Below are 24391 nucleotides of genomic sequence, written 5' to 3'. Positions count from 1 at the left end.
CCTTCTTGGGCGGGCAGGCAGGCAGTGGAGAAGACCCCGGATTGCCTTACTTCCCAGCCTTAAATAGAATTTACATAAGGCGGGAATCCCTTGTTTCTAGTGGAAAAGTACCAGCAGTGTCCAAGGCGGGACTCCTTACCAGGTGACCTCATCACCTGACCTTGCAGGGTCAAAGCAGCATCCCAGGAAGCTTCTCCGGAAGGCAGGAGATTAGTGTCTTGAAAGTTCTATTGTCCTTCTTAATGGCCCATCCAGGCTGATTGCCGACTGTCTGGTGGGTGTTCCCCCAAATACACACACAGTTGTAATTGTTACATAGTCAATATTCCTAACTTCAGATACAGAAACGATACATGTATACAAATTGGATAAACACATTCAGTAGATCATAACCCGTTCAATGATACCGCACATGACCCATCTTGCATAAAACATATCTTAGCTATGCCATAGTCATATCATAACAATATTTCTGTGAAAAATATGGGATGTAACGTCACACAAGGCCATGCCCACCCACCCTCTCCCCCTCCTGAGTGTATCTTACATCTCTGCAGGGATCAGGCAGCAACTTCCTTCCCCATTTCAGCCCCTGCCTCTCGGAGTGCGTATCCAGCACTCGCCCTCAGTGTTTTTGTGGATAGATACTGATCATTTTCTTTGATTAAAGAACAAGAAAATCTCATGACAAAGGCTAGGGAAACGTGAAAAGAAAATCAAAAGGACTATTTTGGTAAGTGCTCATTTGTCTTTTGAGGACCCTTCCCTGGCGCAGGCACCCCCAAGAGATATGAGGCCTCACCCACCCATCCACCAACCACCTGCTGCTGCTGCCTGCCTACCTGCACTACACCTCTCCCCACAAAGGGGTGGGGAAGTGAGGAGGGACGCTGTGAGCAAGCGGCGGGCATGAGGGTCAGTGGAGGGGGGGGAGTGAGGCAGCTCAGCTGGGCACTGAGGTATTTGGTAGCTGGTATTGGACCTATTCCTGGGGCAATAGAGAATTTAATCCTCCAAGGTCTGGGAAGCTACAACCATTCACTAGAATAAAATTCATTTTAGAAAAAAAAAAACAAAACAAATATGAACAAACTCCATCATGAGTAACACTGGGGTCTTCTTCAGATGTGAGAGGGAGAAGTTTCAGAACCCAGTGGCCTTTTCTTCTGAACTGAAATGGGGAATCTGGGAATCTTCTCAAAATTCTCCAGTTCTGGCCACCACAGTGAAGAAATTCAAAGGTAATAAACAGTCACCTGGGGAATTTTGTAACATATATTACTCTGTTAATTGACAGAGGTGGGAAAATCACTCAGGGAAAATGATTGTGGATTGAGATGGTCAGCTAATCATTTGGAGCCTATGAATTCCCTACTCAGGTCTCAATACAGCATATACACACTGGATTAGGGTTTGGGGGTTGTCATAAATATAAAGGGAAGGGTAAACCCCTTTAAAATCCCTCCTGGCCAGAGGAAAACTCCTCTCACCTGTAAAGGGTTAAGAAGCTAAAGGTAACCTCGCTGGCACTTGACCAAAATGACCAATGAGGAGACAAGATACTTTCAAAAGTTGGGAGGAGGGAGAGAAACAAAGGGTCTGTGTGTTTGTCTTTATGCTGCCTTTGCGGGGGATAGACCAGGAATGGAGTCTTAGAACTTTTAGTAAGTAATCTAGCTAGGTACGTGTTAGATTATGATTTCTTTAAATGGCTGAGAAAAGAATTGTGCTGAATAGAATAACTATTTCTGTTTGTGTATCTTTTTTGTAACTTAAGTTTTTGCCTAGAGGGGTTCTCTATGTTTTGAATCTAATTACCCTGTAAGGTATCTACTATCCTGATTTTACAGAGGGGATTTCTTTACTTCTATTTACTCCTATTTCTATTAAAAGTCTTCTTGGAAGGAAACTGAATGCTTTTTCATTGTTCTCAGATCCAAGGGTTTGGGTCTGTGGTCACCTATGCAAATTAGTGAGGCTTTTTATCCAACATTTCCCAGAAAGGGGGGGTGCAAGTGTTGGGAGGATTGTTCATTGCTCTTAAGATCCAAGGGTCTGGGTCTGTAGTCACCTAGGCAAATTGGTGAGGCTTTTTACCAAACCTTGTCCAGGAAGTGGGGTGCAAGGTTTGGGGAAGTATTTGGGGGGAAAGATGTTTCCAAACAGCTCTTCCCCAGTAACCAGTATTTGTTTGGTGGTGGTAGCGGCCAATCCAAGGACAAAGGGTGGAATATTTTGTACCTTGGGGAACTTTTTGACCTAAGCTGGTAAAGATAAGCTTAGGAGGTTTTCATGCAGGTCCCCACATCTGTACCCTAGCGTTCAGAGTGGGGGAGGAATCTTGACAGGGGTTTTCCTTTCTTTTCAGCAATAAATATTAACCTTCACCTGAGCTTCTTCCAGAATTCACTGTTTTTTAAGTATGTCTGTTTGAGGTTTTTTCCCTGCAAGTCCTCCTCTGTCACCCTTAGTCCCTCTCTTGCTTTAGAGAGTCTCCATCTTTTATCCTTCTGAGCTGGAGATACTGGGTATGTCTACACTAGACTATAAGCACAGGGTTTAAACTCCAGCTCAAGACTAACCCCCACCCATCTCCACACAAATCACACTAGCCCATCATTCAGACACAAGGACTCAGAACCCCACAGGGATGGAGGATCCACACCTGGGTCAAGCTAGGACCCAGGGTTCAACCTTATTGCTTCGTAGTATAGACGCAGCCCCACTGGACTCATTCTCCATGAGTCTGCCAAAAGTATCCTATGGGGAAATGTGCTTTGTCCTCTAGACAGTCAGATTTGGTGGACACTCAAGTTTTTCCACACTGCATCAGGAACTAAGCACTAGAGCCAGCCACATTTTGGGAGGGTGCTAGGAAGTCTGGGATATGGGTTGTTAGAGTTGGGCCCACACAATGCAATGTAGATGCTGGAGCCCCAGGTTGGGACCCAGGGTTCAACAATTCCTAACCTGGGGTTACAAATGAGTGTAGACACTCAAGCCCTAGGTTAACAAACCCAGGGTCTGCTAACTTGAGTTCTACTGACCCTGGGCTTACATTGCAGTGTAGACACACCCAAAGAGACCACCAAATCTCTCAGGAAGGAGGAGTCAGCTGTACTGAGTACTAGTCGTACAGAAGCAGATTTAAGGTTGTTTGGATGTTATCAGTGAAAATGTTTCTGTTTATTGGTTTGTGTGGGAATTATGTGTTTCAGAGATGTTTATGTAACCTTAAGTAATTTTCTTAGTTTTTTTTATGTTTGGGGTTATTTTTTAGTCGTGTGTAATGATTTCTATTGATCTGAATTGCACTTAGCCACCTGAACTGTAAGTTAATGCAGTTTGTTTTCGTTTCATTTTACTGTAGTTTTGGAATCTTAATACTGTGAATATATTCATAAATGTGAGAACAGGACATTTACTCTATTTCACCTTTTTCTCCCTCAAGACTCACTGTCGTCCAGACAGCACTTGGACAAAGGTAAATGTCTGGGATCAAGTGAATGTTTTCATATGAATGATGGTGGCTCATCAGCAGCCCCACAGTTGAGGTTTTGTTTCAATTTTGCATTAGACAGGAGCCGAACCCTGTATTACTGGTGGCTACACCGGTCTTTGCCAAAAACAGAAACGGCGATTCTTTTCCTCTGTCATAATTTAGAATGTTTTAATAGTGGTTGGGGGCTGACCAGATGGGCTGGGGAGAGAAGGGCAGTGTGTCTCAGCAGAGATCAGAGAGTTTACAAATGAGCCTTTTAGAAAATCAGGTCTGATATCGAGCTTCTTTTTTGGAACTCTTTATGTACATATCGCATCCCCTGGCTACAATATTAGTGAACGCACAAGTGGTACAACGAAGATGGGGGGGAAAAGTTCAACATACAAAAATATAATGTTTCCATGCTGCAGTTGGTGAGAATCAGACAGTGATTCTGGCCCCTGTTGTTCCCAGCCACCCCTTTTCCCTCAGTCACAGACCATGTGGATATTCCCTGCTGACCTGCGGGAATATGGCTAGGAAGACGATATTTAGAAATTATTGTATCAACCACAGAGGGCGAACATTGAGCAGAAAAAAAGATGGCCGCTGCCCCAGTCATTGGGTTGGAGGGGCATGACTCTAGGATCCTCCCCTTCTAAAGGCTGGAATACCGCTGGCAGCCCACAATACTTGGTAAATTTTCCCACAACCACCTGCTGCAGAGAGCTGTGCCACGAGCGAGGCTGTCGGTACCTCTGGAGTCCCACAGTGCAGTGACACAGCAAAGGCGGGAGGACATGCTGTATAGAGCTAGGTGTAGGTGTGGCAGGTGCCGGTTCTCAAACAACCGTTCTGCAGGGTGGCCGGGCTGCACCATTGCAGGGATCAAGCACGTCAGGTGCTGCACTCCACAGTCTGTCACGGTGCTGCCTCCAGGTGCTGACTCGGACCAAAAGGAGTTTCCAGCCTCCCAAGAGTGACACAAGACAATGAAAAGGTAGGAAACACCTGTTTGGTGTGCAAAGTTCAGAATCAGCCCATTTCTGAGAACAATAAAAGGAAACTCTCTTCTCTGCAGAAGCCGCCAGGGCTGTTGTGAATCCAGCACAACTGCTCCCAGTTGTGAACTGACTTGTTCAGTGTGTCTAGATTATTTTAACGATCCAGTGTATCTAGATTGTGGGCACAATTTCTGCCAGGCCTGCATCACTCAGTGCTGGGAGGCACTGAGTACAAACTTCCCCTGTCCTGAGTGCAGAGAAACCTTTTCCCAGAGTGACAGGTTTCAGAGTAACAGCCGTGTTAGTCTGTATTTGCAAAAAGAAAAGGAGGACTTGTGGCACCTTAGAGACTAACCAATTTATTTGAGCATGAGCTTTCGTGAGCTACAGCTCACTTCATCGGATGCATACCGTGGAAACTGCAGCAGACTTTATATACACAGAGAGAATATGAAACAAACTTTTATTCTCTGTGTGTATATAAAGTCTGCTGCAGTTTCCACGGTATGCATCCGATGAAGCGAGCTGTAGCTCACGAAAGCTCATGCTCAAATAAATTGGTTAGTCTCTAAGGTGCCACAAGTACTCCTTTTCTTTTCCCAGAGAAACTTCAAACCAAACAGACAGCTAAGGAATATTGTAGAAGCTTCCAGAACACTTACACTGGAGCCAACAAAAGAACCAGAAGTTGGGACAGTGTGTGAAAAACACCAGAAGGCTTTAGATGTCTTCTGCCAAGAGGATCAAACACCCATTTGTTTGGTTTGTCATCTGTCCCAAGATCACAGAGAACACACTGTGGTTCCCATAGAGGAGGCTGCCCAGAATTACAAGGTAAGAAATCACGGGATGGTGTAAAAGCTGGAATAGCCAGGAATGGCATTTTAATAAAAAAATTATGGCAAAAAAGAGCAGTTACGGTTAGACACCCTTAGGAACAATACTTTAGCAATGAGAACAGACATATAACACACTGTTATTAAATTGTTCAGGTCCCAAAACATTTTTAATGCCAATAAGGACCCAGAAAAGTCAGTTCTGAATTGGCCCAGGGCTGAAATTTATACATGTAGCCAAGTACTAGTACAGTGGAACCGCTGCTGACCTGGGACACACATTCTGCTAGAAATGAAAAAATATCATGTGCACTTGTCATGAATCAGTGCAGCCACAGGAATTGCTGGATTTTCCTGAGAAAAGGCACATGAAGGGGGAGCGGGAAAGTCTCCTAGCTGAAATGGGCATATGAAAGAAGTGTATTCTTCAGTATTATCACCTCTTAAAAATACCAATAAATTCTGGAAGATCCAAACTTGCAGAGATTTCAGGGACCTGGCAATATTACACAAACCCTTCCCGGGGACAGTGAAGGTCATCCACATCACTAAGCATTGTGACTGATTCTGCTTTTCGGTTTTTCACACATTATTTTTTATTTCTTGTGTATTTTTGAGACATCACTCTCATATGTGCAGCTGAGACATTAGAGGCTGTTATTTTTCACTGGTAATTTTTAGAGAGGCTGTTATTTTTCACTGGTAATTTTTAGAGAGGCCTAAATGTTTCTGCTCCACAACTTTTGACAGTACAGATGGCATTGTACAACCACGAGATCGCAAGGGATATTTTCTCATATTCCTATAGGGCACACATGGGTCAGGTGTTTCGTCTTGTCCCAAATAATGAACAATCACTTTGTCCACATTTCCATCAAGAACTTTATATCCGTATCTGTGACACAAAACCTCATCTGTATCGATCAGTCTTCGAAAATATCTCTTCCTTACCAGAGGCTGTCCCCGTTGGGAAAAGATGTCTTCCTTTGTGGATCCATTTATATTGATCACACCTCCAGTCATCTTTTTTGTCCTTTTGCCCTTCATAATGGTATGCAAGCAGCTGTCCATTGTTTGGCTTAGAGGCTGGAAGAGTGGATATTTTGTCTTTTATAGGATTTCTTAAAATGTCCAGAGCTTCTTGCAGTGAAAGTTTAAACTACACATACTGGAGGAAAAAAAGACTAAACAATCTATTTTATTGTATTTGTGCACCTGTGAATTTTAGGTTTTGTTAAATCTTCTGCAAAGCTTTGTGCAAATCAGATTAGAGTTACAGGTCAGACACACCACCGACTGGACAATTGTCGAGACGCAACCGATGATAGAATAGGATGATTAAAGTAGAATAATGTATTGCATTTAAGCAACACACACTTCCAACTTAGTGATTGGCAACAATGATGGGGACCTAGGAGGTTAGTGGCCTATTCTGAGCCTACTTATGTGCCATGCAATTGTACATAGGGGATTTCCACACCCTTTAAGCCGCTCTGTGCCTTCTCGACGCCGATTGAGAGCTACGTGCGGGGGGAATGTCAAGGTTCCAAACTGCAGAGAAGCAGAGGTGAAAACGGGGTGAAAACAGGTGTTCCCACAGGTACATGCGTTCTGAAGCAGCAAGAAGGAGTATTCATCTCCCTGGAATACCCACACTATCCTCCACACTGCCTGCTCCCTGACCCCATTTCTGTGGTAACATCTTAGGCTGGTGTTTTCAGTAGTGCTATGTTGCTCTCACTTGTATGACATGCATCATTTTTGTCCCCTGTGACACTTTGGAACCACTTTAGTACTAAAGCTAATTATCACCCGAAAACCCGGGTTAAAGACAAGTTTCTCATTAGCATTATATTAGTCTCACCTATATGTACAACTTTGGTCCCCTGAGCCACTTCCGAACTGACAGTTCAGGCTCCTGCTTCGTTTTAAAAATGGTTCTGGGCTGGAATGGGTTAATGACAGCTGTTAATCAGTTCTCATGACTAAAATAATGCTCCCAGTGTTCTCTGACCATTTCCGCTGAGTTGTTTTAAACCAATTTTCTTTATCAAAATGCCGTTCCAGACATTTCCCTTTATTTTGGTTCCATGAGCCACTTCGGAGCTGAGTCTGCTGGGTGGTTTTATTAATAAAGCTGTTTGCTAAACAGGTGGGTGTGTCAGTGGTTTTCTGTATTATAGCATTATTCTCAGTTAGTTGTATTATGTGTATCCCTTTGGTCCCCGACCACTTTTGGAACCGTGTGTTCCAGGTCCCTTTTTGTGTTCAAATAAAAGGTTCACAGTTAGAAACTGTTAATAACAGTGTGTAATTACGCAAAAAGAAAAGGAGTCCTTGTGGCACCTTAGAGACTAACACATTTATTTGAGCGTGAGCTTTCGTGAGCTACAGCTCATCCACTAACCCAGGAACCTATCCTTGCAACAAAGCCCGTTACCAACTGTGCCCACATATCTACTCAGGTGACACCATCATAGGGCCTAATCACATCAGCCACACTATCAGAGGCTCGTTCACCTGCACATCTACCAACGTGATATATGCCACCATGTGCCAGCAATGCCCATCTGCCATGTACATTGGTCAAACTGGACAGTCGCTACGTAAAAGAATAAATGGACACAAATCAGACATCAAGAATGATAACATTCAAAAACCAGTTGGAGAACACTTCAATCTCTTTGGTCACTCGATTACAGACCTAAAAGTGGCAATTCTTCAACAAAAAAACTTCAAAACCAGATTCCAACGAGAGACTGCTGAATTGGAATTAATTTGCAAACTGGATACAATTAACTTAGGCTTGAATAGAGACTGGGAGTGGATGGGTCATTACACAAAGTAAAACTGTTTCCCCATGTTTATTCCGACACCTCCACCCCCCACTGTTCCTCAGACTTTCTTGTCAACTGCTGGAAATAGCCCACCTCGATTATCACTACAAAAGGTTCCCCCCCGCCCCCCCAACTCTCCTGCTGGTAATAGCTCACCTTAAGTGATCACTCTCCTTACAGTGTGTATGATAACACCCATTGTTTCATGTTCTCTGTGTATATAAATCTCCCCACTGTATTTTCCACTGAATGCGTCCGATGAAGTGAGCTGTAGCTCATGAAAGCTTATGCTCAAATAAATTGGTTAGTCTCTAAGGTGTCACAAATACTCCTTTTCTTTTTGCAAATATAGACTAACACGGCTGCTACTCTGAAATCTGTCAGCGTGTAATTAGTCAGTTCTCATTAATTAAAATATTGTTCTGAAGTGTCTGTAACAGTAATCATTGTTTTTTCAACAATTTTGTTTATTAAGATGTGTTTCTGGCATATTTTTGTTCCCTGTGTCTCTTCAGAACTGAGTGTTCTGGGCAGTTTTATTTATAAAGCTAGCCGGAGCTTGGAACAGGCACCTAAAGGTGGCTTCAGCAAAGGTTTTCTGTAGTGTTTTCAGTTAGTTGTATTACGTGTATAGTCGCATGCTGTGACAGTTTTAGTAAGGCATGCAACAACTTATCTGCATGTCCCCGCCAGGAGTAGAGATTAAAGAAACCCCTAAAACAACCCAGTTCCTACTTCTCTGCCTCCTCCCCCTCAGAGTCCAGCCAGGGGGCAAGAAACTCACAACCCCTCCCCCCAAGAGCCCAGCTGTGGAGCCCTCCCCGGCCCAGACACTCACACCCCGTCTCCCCCAGAGGCTAGCTGCGACATTCCCCCCGGCCCAGACACTCACAGACCCTACCTCTCCAGAGCCCAGGGATCCAGAAGGAGAAACAGCCTGATGCTGGGTCCTGGGCTTGCACAGAGTTTCCTGCTTGCTGCTGCTCCCTTCCTTCCCTCAGGGCATGCTGGCAACTGCAACAGCTGCTGGGAACACTCCAGTTCCCTCCCACTCTCCCTGGCATTGTCTTCTATTTGCAAGCTGGGCTCTGCCAAGTCCAGCAGCCACTAGTGGCGGCCAACATCTCTGCAGCCCATTTCTGTGGGGAAAAAAGGAAATTTTGCATGCCCAACATTAATTTCTGCAAAATTCTGCATTGCGCAGTGGCACAGACTTCTCCTAGGAGTACAGTGTGTTATGAATCTGTTCTCATTACTAAAATATTGTTCTTAACTGCCTGTAAAGGTACCTGCTGGTTTTTGCAACAATTGTATTGACTAAAATGTTGTTCTGGGTCTTTCTGGCTCGTTCCAGCTTTTATATCATCCCTATATTTCTAGGCATGCACACTGCAGTGCTGCTTCCCTCTAGGCATCCGGATGTCTATTTCCCACCTAAGCCCTAGAGCAATTCACAGTCTGGAGGAAGATAGGCCTAAGTAGAGTTTGGGGCCCAACCTGGTAAGTGGCCTGTGAGCACACCTGCCAGATCAGGTCCCACAAGTTAGTACACACAGGCAGCCTTCCCTCCTAACTTTTAGCCCAGGGGTTAGGGTACTCCCCTGGGAAGTAGGAAACACTGGTTCAAGTCCCTCTTCCACTTGATGAGGAGAAGAGATTCGAACACGGATCTGCCATCTCTCAGGTGAGTGCCCTAACCATGGGCTATTGCAGTGGTTCTCAACTGTGGCCCACCGGTTGTTCAGGGAAAGCCCCTAGCAGGCCAGGCCAGTTTGTTTACCTGACACGTCGACAGATTCGGCCGATCGCAGCTCCCACTGGCCATGGTTTGCCGCTCCAGGCCAATGGGGGCTGCAGGAAGCGGCGCGGGGCGAGGGATGTGCTGGACGCCCTTCCTGCAGCCCCCATTGGCCTGGAGCGGCAAACCGTGGCCAGTGGGAGCTGCGATCGGCCGAACCTGCGGATGTAGCAGGTAAACAAACCGACCCGGCCTGCTAGGGGCTTTCCCTGAACAACCGGTGGACCACAGTTGAGAACCACTGGGCTATTGTGATGTGGGGCTCTCTCCCTCTCCCCTGTAGAAGCTATTCCACTGGGGATAAAAAGTAATTTGGGCCAAAGAGAGAGAGAGAATGAGAATGACTGTATAGTCATGTGGTTAGAGCACTCACCCATTTTATTATGTATTTGATATTCTTGCAAATATAAACAAATGGGGGGAAATTCTCCAAAAACAATCAAAACTATACCAGTTTTTCTTTTGTTAGGACCAAATTTGGAGCCTTGTGGAGATTCTGAAGGAAGAGAGAGAAGATATTCTGTCATTTAAACTGAGTGGGGAAAATAAAAGCCATGAACTCCTGGTAGGTGCCGTTATTACTCAGAAGCAAATGCGCACAGGGACATTATCAAGACACTGCTTAGTCTGAGTAACATAAGAGGAATAGTGAGTAACATGTTCTCGTCCGTGAAAGATAACTTATTTATTCTCATTGTAAAGGAAAACTGTTCTGCTTTAATTGAGAGTAAGCAGGAAAATGCAGCATTAAAGAAAGTTTTAATAATCCAAATATCTTCACTGATAATTCAAGTGTAATTTGTTTGCGTAACAGTAGTTTCTCCTTTAGTCTTTCAACTAAAGCTGGTTGAAATTTTTCAACCAAAAAAAGCTTCCTGCAGATAAAAGGGGTTTAGTAGAAAACAAGTTTTTTTTCATGGGCAAAAGACACTTGCAACAAATTTTTCAATTTGTTGACGGGAAATTTCAAAATGAAACAAACATTTTTGTGTCATTTCAAACTGAAATTTTCATTCTGCTTTTAAAAAGCTGAGAAATTTTAAAACTTTCATATTTGTTTTTTATCTTTCTTTCCCTTTTTAGTCCTTTTTTCTACTGAGTGCACTAAAATGAATAATTTCCAGGGGTTTTTCCCCTTAGTTTTTCCTTTTTCTTTTTGCCACTTTTTCAAAAATGGGAGATCTTTTGAAGAGGTACACAGAGGACGTACTAAAAAGAAAAATGGGGGGGGGGAATGAACATTATTTTGTTCCATTTTGGGAAAAGGGAAAAAGAAAAATGACATTTTTCAAAAGTTATTTCAAGATATTTTTCAAACAAATCAAAAGTTCCATTTGGAAACTGAGAAATAGAAACAACTTTGACATTTCAATTATTTTTTGCAAATTCCCCGCCCCCCCCAATATTTTGGCCAGCTGTACTTTCAACAGAGATAACCACAGCTGGACAATCAGTGCAGCTGCTATAGGAATCTGCTGTCCCAGAGGAGGAGGCTCACTTACTGCTTAAAACAAAGCACAAGGAAGTAATTGGAAAGACTTCAGTTCAGTGAGCTCTGGAACAGGCGCTTAATGGTATCACTACTAGACAGTGCCATGAAGAAGATCTGGGTTCCAAATCTGGTCTGATTTCCTTGCTCCTAGAGATTCAGGGGCCAGAGAGTGCTCCAGAAACAGCATGAATTGGTAGACTTCTGTCCAGTTCACATGCACTCGTTCCTAAGCAACCTGCAAATTCAGATTTGCATGTGCAAAAAAGGGGTCTTCCCAGCAATTTGTGTTCCCCAGTTCAAGTCGAGTGCTTCTTTTTTGGGTTCTACTGTTTCCTCTACTAAAATAATCCTTGCCAGTCCAGTTCTGAATCCCACATCTGCTATGCTTCCTGTTATTAGAAGGATCTGGTTTTCTAGAAGCCACTGATCATAGATTATCCGAATCATGCAAGGAAAATTCATATTCTAAACACCAGTTATGACTCTTGAAAATCTATTGGAAAAACTTCAGTCTACTGAGCAGAGTATGTTTTCCATAAAATGTCAGAAGTTAAATTCTGTGGGGTTGCAAGGGCATGCTGCCACGTGCATAAAGTGTCCCGTGACTCGCTCCGTAGTCTTGTCCTTGACCTGTGCTTTTCCTGTTTGTATCTCCTCATTTCAGAAACAGCTAGAAACTGAGAAGCGGAAGATTGTCTCTGAATTTCAGCAACTGCGGCAACTTTTGGAGGAACAAGAGCGACTCCAGCTGGACGAGCTGAATAAGGAAATTGAAAAGGGGAGGGCTGAGTATGTTGCCAAATTATCTGAGGAAATATCTTCTCTCAGTTCCCTGATCACTGAGATGGAGCAGAAGTGCCAGCAGCCAGCGAGTGAATTCCTGCAGGTCAGACAGTGTTAGAAACACCCCAGAATCTTTCACAGAGCAAGAAAGTCTCCGAACTCTTCACTTTTGGAGTGTAGGAGTGAATGGTCGGAACATATAGTATTGCTAAAATATACATTATTTTTCCTTAAGGGCTTGATAAAGTGCCCACTAAGTTAATGGAAATATACTTCTTGAGTACAACGAGCATTGGATCGAGCCCTAAATGAAAAGAAATTCTTCTTTTGAATTCTAGTGGGAGAAGACTCCTCCAAAAATGGCAAACTCCGAACTCTGTTCTCCCTGTCTCATAATGCAAAACAAAGGGAAATTCAATACAATTAGAAGGTGACAAATTCAAAACTGATGCAATGAACGCTTTTTCACACATCACGTAATTAGACTGTGGGACTGATTGCCACCGGATGTCGTTGAGAACAAGCATTTAGCAAAACGCAAAACTCAAAAAGTGATCAGATATTTATATGGATAACAAGAATATGCCGAGTGATATTAAACCTCATACTTCATTGCTTTAGCCAGTCGCTAACTGTTAGGGAGAAGGATGAGAATATAGGAGGAAGATTATCTTACACCTTCCTCCAAACCATCTGGCACTGTCCACCTTTGGAGACAGAATACTGATTCGATGGCCCTCTGGTCTGAGCCCAGTCTGGCGTTTCCTGCGTTCCAAATGCTAACTCCAAAAGATTAAAGATGGAACCAGTCTTTAATTATGGAAATAGCTAAGATTGAAGCTAAGATTCCATTTAAAGCCTGATCTTGCCACTTTTCCTGCATATCACAAAAAGGGAAAATATTGGCCTTAAAATTGATACATGAGGTCTGAGGCTGTGGTGATTTTGTCTGCCAGAACTGAAGTTAGTTAGGGAAGCTGTTCATTACTTATGGTAGCCTGAAAGTAAGTCGTCGTTAGAATTCCAAAAGCCTTCTAATGATTTTGCTCTTCAAAAAAAAAAAAAAAAAAAGAAGGAAAAAAACCGTAGCATCCTGGACTTCTCTAGATGTTATCTAGGGTCAAATTCTCTGTTGCAACCAGTATCTGCTGTGGGCAGCATTCTTCACTCCTCAAGTTTCCTGCATTGAACCTGGGGTGTAGGATAGTGATTGGCCCTGGGTTACTCTGTACCCCACACCCATTGTTCTCACCCAGCCCCAACTTCCTGTGGATGTCAAGAAGTCCACAGGATGGGCATTCAGAATGCTTGTGGGAGAGTGGGCAGAGAGTTGACAGCATGGGGGCAAAACAGCATGGGGGGACATGCCTCCCTCTGGACCCACTGGAGTCTGCTGGAGGGGATCTTCCCCAAACCTGTGACTGTTCAGAAGATCCTTGTTCAGCACCTTGCAAGACCGAGCCCTCTGATTCCATATGCCAGCTGGTTATCCAAATGTTCTTACACAAAGAGCTTGTGTGTCTCCATATACAAACTTCCTGGGCCCAGATCCTGCAGTCAGAGCACTTATCCAAAAGAACAAAGGCAACACATTTAATGTTTTTGTTTGCATTAATAAATGACAAATACTTTCTCTTTGAACCTCAAACTGTGAAGACAAAGTGAGTCCCCTCCAGAGCAGGAGGGATCGTTAGTATGAGATATGGGACTGAATTTCCTTTTATTTTTCTCCTCCAGGACATCAAAGACATCTTGAGCAGGTAGGTGGCTCCTTGTCACTCTCCCTTTCACTTCCCAACGCAGGGAAGGGATTTTAAACATGAGACGTGGCTCCCCATGGTCCAACAGTGCAGAGTGTGGGGTTGGTTCCCAATCTCTCTCCATTAAATCTAATCTTGGGGCTGTTGTCATTTTGACTAGACTCCAGAATAGAGCAGCCTGAGATAAGAGCTATTTACCTACAAACCAGGTATTGATTTGTAGTGTCGCTGGTGGAATGGGGACCTCAGAAGATTGGGTGTGGAGAAACACTCCAGACTCCACCTAGGTTGGTAGGAATGGAAAGTCAGGGCCATCTGACGACTATTCAATGAGCTGTTTATTAATTGTTTCTTATTATGAAGTGAGCTCTGTCAGTGTGCTTGGCGTAGCAACAGATATGATGGAAGAGACTTTCCCTGCTCTCAGGAGTATATAATTTGCTATTATCACTAGTATTGGCTCAAAGCCAAATCGGGTCCCAACATGCTGGGCGTTGCACAGACACATAGAAAGACAGTCCCTGCCCCAAATAGTTTACAGTCTAAATCGGGGATCGGCAACCTTTGGCATGTGGCCTGCCAGGGAAAGCCCCTGGCGGGCCGGGCCAGTTTGTTTACCTGCCGCATCCGCAGGTTCGGACGATTGCAGCTCCCACTGGCCGTGGTTCACTGTCGCAGGCCAAGGGGGGCTGCGGGAAGGTTATCCAGCACATCCCTTGGCCCGCGCCACTTCCCGCAGCCCCCATTGGCCTGGGACAGTGAACCGTGGCCAGTGGGAGCCGCGATCGGCCAAACCTGCGGACGCGGCAAGTAAACAAAGTGGCCCGGCCTGCTAGGGGCTTTCCCTGACGGGACGCGTGCCAAAGGTTGCCGATCCCTGGTCTAAATAGACACAAGAGACAAAGGGCGGAGGGAGGAAGGATTAAAATCAATTTAAGGGGACATTCAATAAAGACAAAGTACTGCACTTTGGAAGGAAAAATCGAATGTACAACTATGAAATGGGGAATAACTGGGTAGGCAGCAGTACTGCAGAAAAAGATCTGGGGGTTAAAGCGGATCACAAATTGAACGAGTCAGCAGTGTGATGCTCTTGTGAAAAAGGCAAATGTCATTTTGGGATGTTGTCACAAGTTGCTGTATTCACCGCAGGTGGTGTCTCCTCCTGGCTGTTCTGGGGATTTAGCTCTCTTCCAGGTCCAACACCACCTCTTGCAGTCTCTTCCCCCCCCCCCCCCCCCCCCACTGCTCTCTCTCATTCTGCAGCCTCATCTCTCACTCCAAGAGCTGCAGCTTCCTCTTCATGACTCAGCCCTCCAGCCAGATCACTAAATGGTTTCCCCTTCTGGCGTATAGTGTCTCACTGGTCCCACTGTCCAGGCAATGTCACTCCATCAGTGGCTAGGGGAACTCGAGCCCACCCACTGCTCCAGGTTCTAGCCCACATGCAGGCAAGGTCTGCTCTGAACATGGGCTGCTTCCTACTCGCATCCCATAGGCTTTCATCTCCACCCTTCTCTCTTATAGGGGTTAGACATGACCCTTGCAGGCCCTTCTAACCCTAGGATTCTAAGTACTCCCTTTCTTCAGGGCCATGCTCCTAGCATGCTATTCTTTCCCTGGTTCCCTCTTTTTTGCTTTTGACTGCACAGAGGGTGGCTCCAGACTTCCTCACTGCAGCCAATTTCTGTTGCCAGCTTCCTGGCTTTATATTAGCTCAGCTCCCACCGGCTGAGCAGAGCTTCATCTTCCAATCAAGGGTTGCTTCTCTGGCCTAAACCGCTCATGTGTGGCCTGTCTCACTAATCTCCTCTTTCTCAGCTTCCCGCACTCTTTTTGAGGGCTGATGGTGAACACTCCACCACAGATGTCTTAACAGGAGTGTCACATGTAAGACACAGGAGGACGTTGTTCCACCCTTTCTGTCACGGTGAGGCCTCAGCTGGAATACCGTGTCCAGTTTGGGGCACCGCACTTTAAGAAAGATGTGGAAATATTGGCGAGAATTCAGAGGAGAGCAACAAAAATGATCAGAGGTTTAGAATGGATGAGCTGTGAGGAAAGGTTGAAATAAATGGGTATGTTTAGTCTAGAGAAGAGAAGACTGAGGGAGGGCCTGATAAGTCTTCAAATATGTATGAGGCTGTTATACAGAGAGTGGTGATCAGTTGTTCTTCAAGTCCAGAGAGGGCAGAACAAGAAGTCATTGGTTTAAGTAGCAACAAGGGAGATTTACATTAGTGTGACGGGGTTCCCGGGGTGCATCCTGGAGTGTGGGACTGCTGAGCCCTCCAAATCCCCAACCTGGGCTGCCTCTCGCAGTGTGATGCTGTTGTCAAGCTACAAGCCTCACAGGCACTGCGCTTACACAGACACCTATGGGCAGGGACACGCCCAACTGTGTTACATGAATCATCTCCCAGCCATTGATGAACCAGCAATAGAAAGGCACCAGCCAGTTCCCCCCCAGCTCCAGCCCTACCCCGCAGAACTGCACTGGCTTATGCTGCTCAAGGTTCCCTTGGACAGTGCAAGTTCATTAAGCAGTTTGCCACTCCCTCAGTGTGGAGTGAACACACACTAGCCTTTGTAGCTGAGAACCCCTGTGCTAGTGGACTGACCATTGTAAGGGTCCAAAGAACTAAATAAGAACATAAATTATCTTTTGAAATGGGTTAGTGGGTCTCACTCCAGGTCCTGGTAGAATGGGTATCTAAATCACCACAAGGATTGTCACTAATTATCTCCCTTAAATGGTGTACAGGATATAAGTCAGGTGATCCTGCTTACCCACACTCACAATACAAGATCAAGGCGGGATGTTCAGTGCAACTGAAGGTCAACTAGTGTAAAGCTGAGAAAAGGAAATACTTTTTTTTTACACAATTCATTATTAACCTGTGGAACTCATTGCCACATGGTATTACTGAGTTTCATAAATGCATAAAGTTGAAGGCCAGAAAGGACCATAAGATCATCACATTTGACCTCCTCTTTATCACAGCACTGACTTTCTCATTTCCCGGGGATGTTTGATCCCCGCTCTGCCCCAGGCCCTGCCCCCACTCCACTCCTTCCGCCCAGGCCCCACCCTACATCTTCCTGCCTTGCCCAGCCTCTTCCCGTCCTTGCTCCACCCCCTTCCCCCCAGCACATCCTGTCTGTTGCTGAACAGCTGATCGCCCGGTGGGTGGGAGGTGCTGATCGGCAGGGGGAAGAGCTGATCGGCAGGGCCAGCTAGCGGGTGGGAGGCACTGGCGGGTAGGGGGGAAGCTGATCTGTGGGGCTGCTGGTGGGTGCTGAGCACCCACTGGTTTTTTTCCGTGAGTGCTCCAGCCCCAGAGCAACCCACAGAGTCAGTGCCTATGTATCACAGATCCTTAAATTTCACCCAGTTATTCCTCTATTCAACCCAATAACTTGTATTTGACTAAATCCTAACAAGTGTTGACTAAAGCACCTTCCAGAAAGCCATTCAGTCTTGATTTAAAGACATCAACAGACAGTAACACTTGAAGCTCCCTAAAAGTGTGTGTGGGGGGCCACTGGTGCCCAAACCATGGCACCACTCCTGCTCTGCCTCTTCCCTAGAGACCCTACCACCTGCTTGCTCCTCTCTGCCTCCTCCCCCCATAACTTATCTTTAAGACAGGTAAAAAGCGAGAGAGCATAGCTCTCCTACTTTTAAAAGTGATGGGGCCATGGCCCGCCCTCTTCTGGTGCCCCGTCAAGAGATCATAGAATCATAGAATATCAGGGTTGGAAGGGACCTCAGGAGGTCATCTAGTCCAACCCCCTGCCCAGGACCAATCCCAACTAAATAATCCCAGCCAGGGCTTTGTCAATGGAGATGGAGAATCCACCACTTCCCTTGGCAGTTTCTTCCAATGGTTAATCCACCTGCACTCTTAAAAATGTCTGTTTTATTTCCCATTTGACTTTCTCTGGCTTCAGCTTCCAGCAATTGGTCCTTGTTTTGCCTTTGTTTGCTAAATTGAGGAGCCCTTTAGTACCAAGTATATTCTCCCCATGAAAGTATTTATACCCCATACTCTAGTGCCAGGGTTCTCTCAGTGGAAGGCATTTTTACCAGCCCTCAAATCATTTTTGCGGGTCTTCTTTGAACCATCTCAACTTTTTCAACGTCCATTTTAAAATGGGGACACCAGACCTGGATGCAGTTTTCCAATATCGGTCTCACCAAAACGAAGGGGGAGTTTTCCAATATCGGTCTCACCAAAACGAAGGGGGAGCTTGTGGCGTCAAAGCTGGTATTGTACCTACTCCTGGGGCAATAGAGAATTTAATCCTCCAGGGTCTCCTGAGCTACAACCATTCACTAGAATAAAATTCATTTTAGTAAAACACAAATATGAAAGAACTCCACAAGGAGTAACACTGGGTTGTTCTTCAGATGTGAGAGGGAGGAGTTTCAGAACCCTGTGGCCTTTTCTTCTGAACTAAAATGGAGAATCTGGGAATCTTCTCAAAGAAATGCATCTCTGAAGACCATAATGAAGAAATTCAAAGGTAATAAACAATCATCTGGGGAATTTTCTCACCTATATTACACTGATAATTGACAGAGCTGGGGAAATCTCGTAGGGACAATGATTGTGGATGAAGATAGTCAACTAATCATTTGGAACCCAAGAATTCCCTACTCAGCTCTCAATACAGCAATACACACTGGATTAGGGTCCTAAATTCGGACTCCCTGGGCTTTTTCCTTTCTTAGCAGCTATGAACGTTAACCTTAGCTTGAGCTTCTTGCTGAATTAACTGTTTTTGAAGTATGTTTGTTTGGATTTTTTGTCTGCAAGTCCTCTTGTGTTATCATAGTCCTTCTCTTGCTTTAGAGCAGGGGTGGGGAACCTTTTTGCTATCATGGGCCACTGACCCACAGAAAAAAATCAATCGCAGGCCATTCACCCGCAGGGGGACAGAGAGGGGGCGTGGAGGCTTGGGGCATTGGAACAATTTTTACAGTCAGGGTGCTGAAAGCCAATGGTCCCAAAGTTTTTACCTGGCACCCCCCTTACTCCTGTCTGTGCCCCCTCTCCCCAGAGCTGGAGCAAGACTGGGCCATGACTCCAGGGGCGGAGGGGGGAAGGGGCAGGATGTGGACAGGGGTAAAGGGGCTGAGGCTGGGACCACAGCTGGGGGCAGGAGCAGAGCCCCAGGTGCGGGGCCAGCAGACGGGAACCTGGCAGTAGCTGAGACCCCACATGTGGGGCCGGGGGCAGCAGCCAGCCAGGACCCTGGGCACAGAGCAGGCGGTTGGGAACCAGCGCAAAACCAGGGGGGTGTTGGAGCACCCTCCGCACTCCTAGTTCCCGCAGCTCTTCTCAGAGGCTTGGGGCTTCCCCCCCACGTCAGGGCAAGTAGGCGGGGAGGGGAGCGGCACTGCAGGCCGGAGGAAATTTAGCAACAGGCCGGATCTGGCCTGTGGGCCGTAGGTTCCCCACCCCTGCTTTAGAGATTCTCCACTTTTTATCCTCCTGAGCTGGAGATAATGAGACCACCAGGTCTTTCAGGAAGGATGATCCAGTTTTACTAAATACTAATGGTTCAGGGGCAGATTTAAAGCTGATTGCTAATCAGTGAAAAAGTTTCTGTGTATTGGTCTGTTGGTTTCAGAGGGTTTGTCTACACAGCAATTAAACATCTGTGGCTGGCCTCTGTCCACTGACTCAGGGTCACGAGGTTCGGGCTTGGGCTGGAACCTGGGCTCTGCGACCCGCTCCCATCACAGGGTCCCAAAGCCCAGTCTTCTGCCCAAGCCCGAGTATCTACACTGCAATTAAACAGCCCCATTGCCCGAGCCCTGCCAGCCAAGTCAGCAGGGGCAGCTGGTTTGTATAATTTTTGGTGGTGCCCAGAATGGGTCCAAGTCCTGTCCATCCCCCCACACCTGCCGAAGGCTCTGGGAGGGAGTTCAGGTGTGGGCTCTGTGCTGGGGCAGGGGTGGGGTATAGGAGGTGGTGCAGGCTCTGGGAGGGAGTTGGGGTGCAGGAGTGGGTTTGGGCTCTGGGAGGGAGTTTGGATGGAGGAGAGGGTTTGGGGTCCAGGCTCTGTGCTGGGGCAGGGGGTTGGGGTGCAGGAGGGGTGAGGACTCTGGGAGTGAGTTTGGGTGCGGGCTCTGGGCTGGGGCAGGGGGTTGGGGTGCAGGAGGGGGTGTGGGGTGCAGGCTCAGGGAGGGAGCTGGGGTGCAGGCTCTGGGCTGGGGCAGGGGTTGGGGGGTGAGAGAGGGTGAGGGGTGCGGCGCTTACCTCCCGAAAGCGACCCGCACACCCCTCTGGCAGTGGCTCCTAGGGGTCGGGGGGGGGGTCAGGGAGTCTCCATGCGCTGCTGCCCACAAGCACTGGCCCTGCAGCTCCCATTGGCTGGGAGCTGTGGTGTTGGCACTTGGGGCGGGGGAAGAGCGCAGAAACACCCACCCCTGGGGCCGCAGGGACATGCCAGCCGCTTCCGGGAGTGGCACGGAGCGAGGGCGGGCAGGAAGCCGCCTTAGCCTTACTGCGCTGCTGGTGGCGGTGGCCAGGACCCCCCGGTCCCTTTTAAATCACCCAGGGGCAGCAGGCAGGGCCGGGAGATGCTCTGGGGAAGGCGTGTGGGGGCAGCAGGCAGGGCTGGGGAAAAACTTGGTCGTGAACATTGGTGGAGCTGGGCCCCCAGACCCTGAATATTCTTGGCTCATGGGTACCACAGGCCCATATAACTCGCTGCCCCTGCAAGTCAGTTGTCATGGGCCAGCCACAGGTGTTTAATTGCTGTATAAAACATCTCTGGCTATGTCATGTAACCTTAGGTAATGTGCTTTGTTTTTAATGTTTGTGGTTATTTTTTAGTGAGGTGTGTAATGGTTTGTACTGGTCTGAATTCCACTTAACCTCCTGAACTATAACTTAATAAAGTTTGTTTTCTTTTCATATTGCTTTTGTGTTAGAACATTAACAATGTGAATATATTCCGAAAGATGACAACATGACATTTAATCTTTTTCACCCATTTCTTCCTCTAGGTTTACTGTCGTCTAGACAGCAGTTGCACAAAGGTAAATTTCTCGTATCAAAGGGGGAGTGAAAACTTTCATATGAATTATGGTGGCTCATTGGCAGCACCATAGTTCAGGTTTTGTTTCAATTTTGCATTTGACGGGAGCTGATCACCGTATTACTGGTGGCTACCCAGCTCTTTCCTAAAAACAGAAAAGTAGTTTCTTTTCTCTGTTATAATTTAGAATTTTTAACGATTGGTTGGGTTAACCCAATGGGCTAGGGTGCGGGAGAGGGGGTGAGCAGTGTATGTCCAGAGCGATCTAAGAGTTTAAAAATGAGCCTTTTGGAAACTCAGAGAGGAACATCTCATGTCATTTTCAGAACTCTTTATGCCCATACATCACAACCCCTGGCAATATTATTATTATTATGAGCAAATGCACAAGTGGTACAATGAAGAATGAGAAAATTCAACATACAAAAATATACAGTTCTGTTTTATCTCTCTACTTAATAAGTCAAAAGAAAAAATGTTAAAAATGTCAAAGGGGGTTAGATAGACATCACCTATCAGCAGACATGCCAACTCTCACGAACTAATCATGAGAGATGTGATTTCTAAGTAAAACTAAGCCTCACTCATGATCTCATGATAGAGCTGTGGCTGGAAAAAAAAATCTCGATATTTGAGAGCTCTAAAAATGAACTGATGGGGCAGTGACGACGGGGGCTGGGGGACTGAATTGAGGGGGGTTGGGTGGGGACAGAACTGATGGTGTCTGGGGGACAGGATTAATTGCTGGGCAGGAGATGGGCAGATGTGGCAGTGAGAGCTCCTGCAGCAGGAGTCAAAATCACCTTATCCAGTACACGTGGGAGAGTGGGCCACACTCATTGTCACATGCACACACCCTGGGGAGGGGCCAGGGGAGTCCAAACATCAAGAGACAGACCTAAAAATGACAATATACTCCTTTGAATAATGTCATGATTTTTGGGTCAATCTCATGAGATTTGATCTCTTGAAGTTGGCAATACTGTATTAGCCAATGTATAGCCTTGGGGCCATCGGTGTGGACAGGGCCGTCGCTACCCATATGCAAAGTACACAGCTGCATAGGGTACCAGGAAATTTGGCGCAGCTGGCAGCCCCTGCCCCAGCTCTTCCCCATGGCCCCTGCCTCTGCTCTGCCCCAGCCTTGCCTCTTCCCGCCCCCACTCCACCCCTTCCCCAAAGCCCCTGCTCTGCCCCACCCCCACCCCCGCCCCTCCCCTGCTCTGCCCCAGCCCTGTCCCCACTCCCCTGAGGACTGCAGCAGGGCTGGGCCTGCACTCACCGGCAGCAGGAAGTGCTAAGCTCGCTGATCTTTAGGAGGGAGGGGGCTCTGCAGGGAGAGGGGGGCTGTGAAAAGTTGTGTCACTGGACAGGGGGACTTTGGATTCCCTGTAATCTGCTGGGAGCCTTCGATGATGCTAGAATCTCTAATCACACATGTGGGGAGAGGTGGGTGCAGATGGGGAAAGATCCAGCCTGATTGTCAGGCCCTTTTATGCTGCTCTGTCAGAGCAAAGGGGCCTTAAGGTGCATGGAAACAGTCCCCAGAAAATAGCTCCGGTGGAAGGGAGCCACCCCAGTCCATGTGAAGTTGGCAGAGGGACTCTTCAGCAACTCTGCCTCCAGCCGTTATTGTAGGAGTGGGTTGCGGGCCATGCTGGGGGCCAGGGCCGTCACTAGGGGAGTCTGGGGTGGAAGTGACAGATTTATTTCTTCTGAGACCGACTGCGCCGGCCAATCACACTGGCCCGCAGGGCCCTCCAAAGCGCGGGGCCCGGAGCGGTTGCCCCGATTCGCCCTATCCAAGGGAGGGCAGACACAGACAGAATGCATTACACTATGGCTGTTCTCTGCTTTGCAGCCCTGAGGCCCCTGTAACTAGGGGCCAGGTACACTAAAGGAAGGACAAAGGTGGCTTAAAACCACCTCCCTCTATCCCCCCTTGTCTTTCCCCCAAGCACAAGGATGGAATAACTGAGACTCAGACTCTGGTTTGGGGGCCTGGCTCAGCGGAGCTGATCCTTTCACTTTGTCACTGAACTGGCTCTGTCAGGAGTGTGAATCCCCTGTGTGCATTGCTGAGATCTCAGCACTGCTCCCCATTCAGAGCTGGGTAAATCCTGGAGGGAGGAGATTCTCTGATTCACTCCCCAGCTGGGGCACGTTCTGTCACTGACACAATCAGACCCTCCCCCAGGGCTGTAGCTCACGAAAGCTCATGCTCAAATAAATTGGTTAGTCTCTAAGGTGCCACAAGTACTCCTTTTCTTTTTGCGGATACAGACTAACATGGCTGTTCCTCTGAATCCCCCAGGGCTGAGCTCTGCCCCTAACACTCTGATTCTCTCTCCCCAGTGAATGTGACTCTGGATCCAGACACGGCCCATCATGACCTCACCGTGTCTGCGGATAGGAAAAGTGTGAGATGGGGAGACACAGAGCAGGATCCGCCCGACAACCCTGAGAGATTTGACTCTCTGCCCTGTGTGCTGGGCTGTGCGGGATTCACCTCGGAGAGACATTACTGGGAGGTGGAGATGGAGGGGGAGGGAGTCTGTGTTGTGGGGGTGGCCAAAGAGTCTGTGAGCAGGAAGGGATGGATCAGCCTTAACCGCAAGGGGGGGATCTGGGCTGTGGAGTGCAGTGAGGATCAGTACCAGGCTCTCACATCCCCTGTGCAGCACATCGCCTTGTCCCCGAGCCAGGCACCCCGCAGGATCCAGGTTTATCTGGACTATGAACAGAGGCAGGTGGCGTTTTTTGATGCTGGTAACGGGGACCTGATCATCACTTTCCCGCCGGCCTCTTTCGCCGGGGAGAGAATCCACCCGTTCTTCTGGGTTGATCTTAGTGTGCGGCTCCTCTAGCCCCCACTCAGCTGATCTATATTGTTAGGATATAGATATTCAGGCCTGGCTGCAAAGGCTTATACTTTAAGAATTTAGGTGTATTCTTATCACTTAGCTAGTTATAGAGGTATAAAAGAAAGTCTGAGGCCCTGTTCTTTGGCTAAACAGCAAAGGCAGCCATAAACTAGGGAGTGTATGGTCACAACCTCGCATTCCAAACTAGTCACATTGAAATAAGGCAATCTGTGGCTGTTAGAAAGGCGAGAGATCAGATCACCTCTAGAGAAAGGGAAGAGCCCTAGAGGATGTAAAAGGAAGTTTAGTTTGATAGTTTTCTGTTCAGTAAGAACTCCTTATCAATAGACACAGCTGGGAAACCCTTATGTCTTTATAGATGTAGTTGTGAAATCCTCACTTCTGTATTGTTTTGTCATTATAGTTCCCACTTTGCTATTAGAAAAGAAGTATTTGTGGCACCTTAGAGACTAACAGATC

General features: G+C 46.9%; 1 protein-coding gene across 1 annotated transcript; it reads left to right on the top strand.

Moving 5' to 3' along the window:
• Positions 1 to 1099: 1099 nt before the first annotated feature.
• Positions 1100 to 23914, top strand: LOC140897505 (zinc finger protein RFP-like). Its single transcript, XM_073310226.1, is given in 10 exon segments — positions 1100 to 1241; positions 4563 to 4600; positions 4603 to 4766; positions 5091 to 5319; positions 10426 to 10521; positions 12113 to 12334; positions 13969 to 13991; positions 18406 to 18521; positions 21016 to 21048; positions 23403 to 23914. Coding segments are annotated over 10 exon segments (1575 nt in total).
• The last annotated feature ends 477 nt before the right edge of the window (positions 23915 to 24391 follow it).

This window comes from Lepidochelys kempii, chromosome 14, assembly GCF_965140265.1.
Source record: "Lepidochelys kempii isolate rLepKem1 chromosome 14, rLepKem1.hap2, whole genome shotgun sequence".
In the NCBI taxonomy this organism is placed as follows: domain Eukaryota; kingdom Metazoa; phylum Chordata; order Testudines; family Cheloniidae; genus Lepidochelys; species Lepidochelys kempii.
Note: the sequence above shows the minus strand (reverse complement) of the source record. Positions and strands in the feature narration are given on the sequence as shown.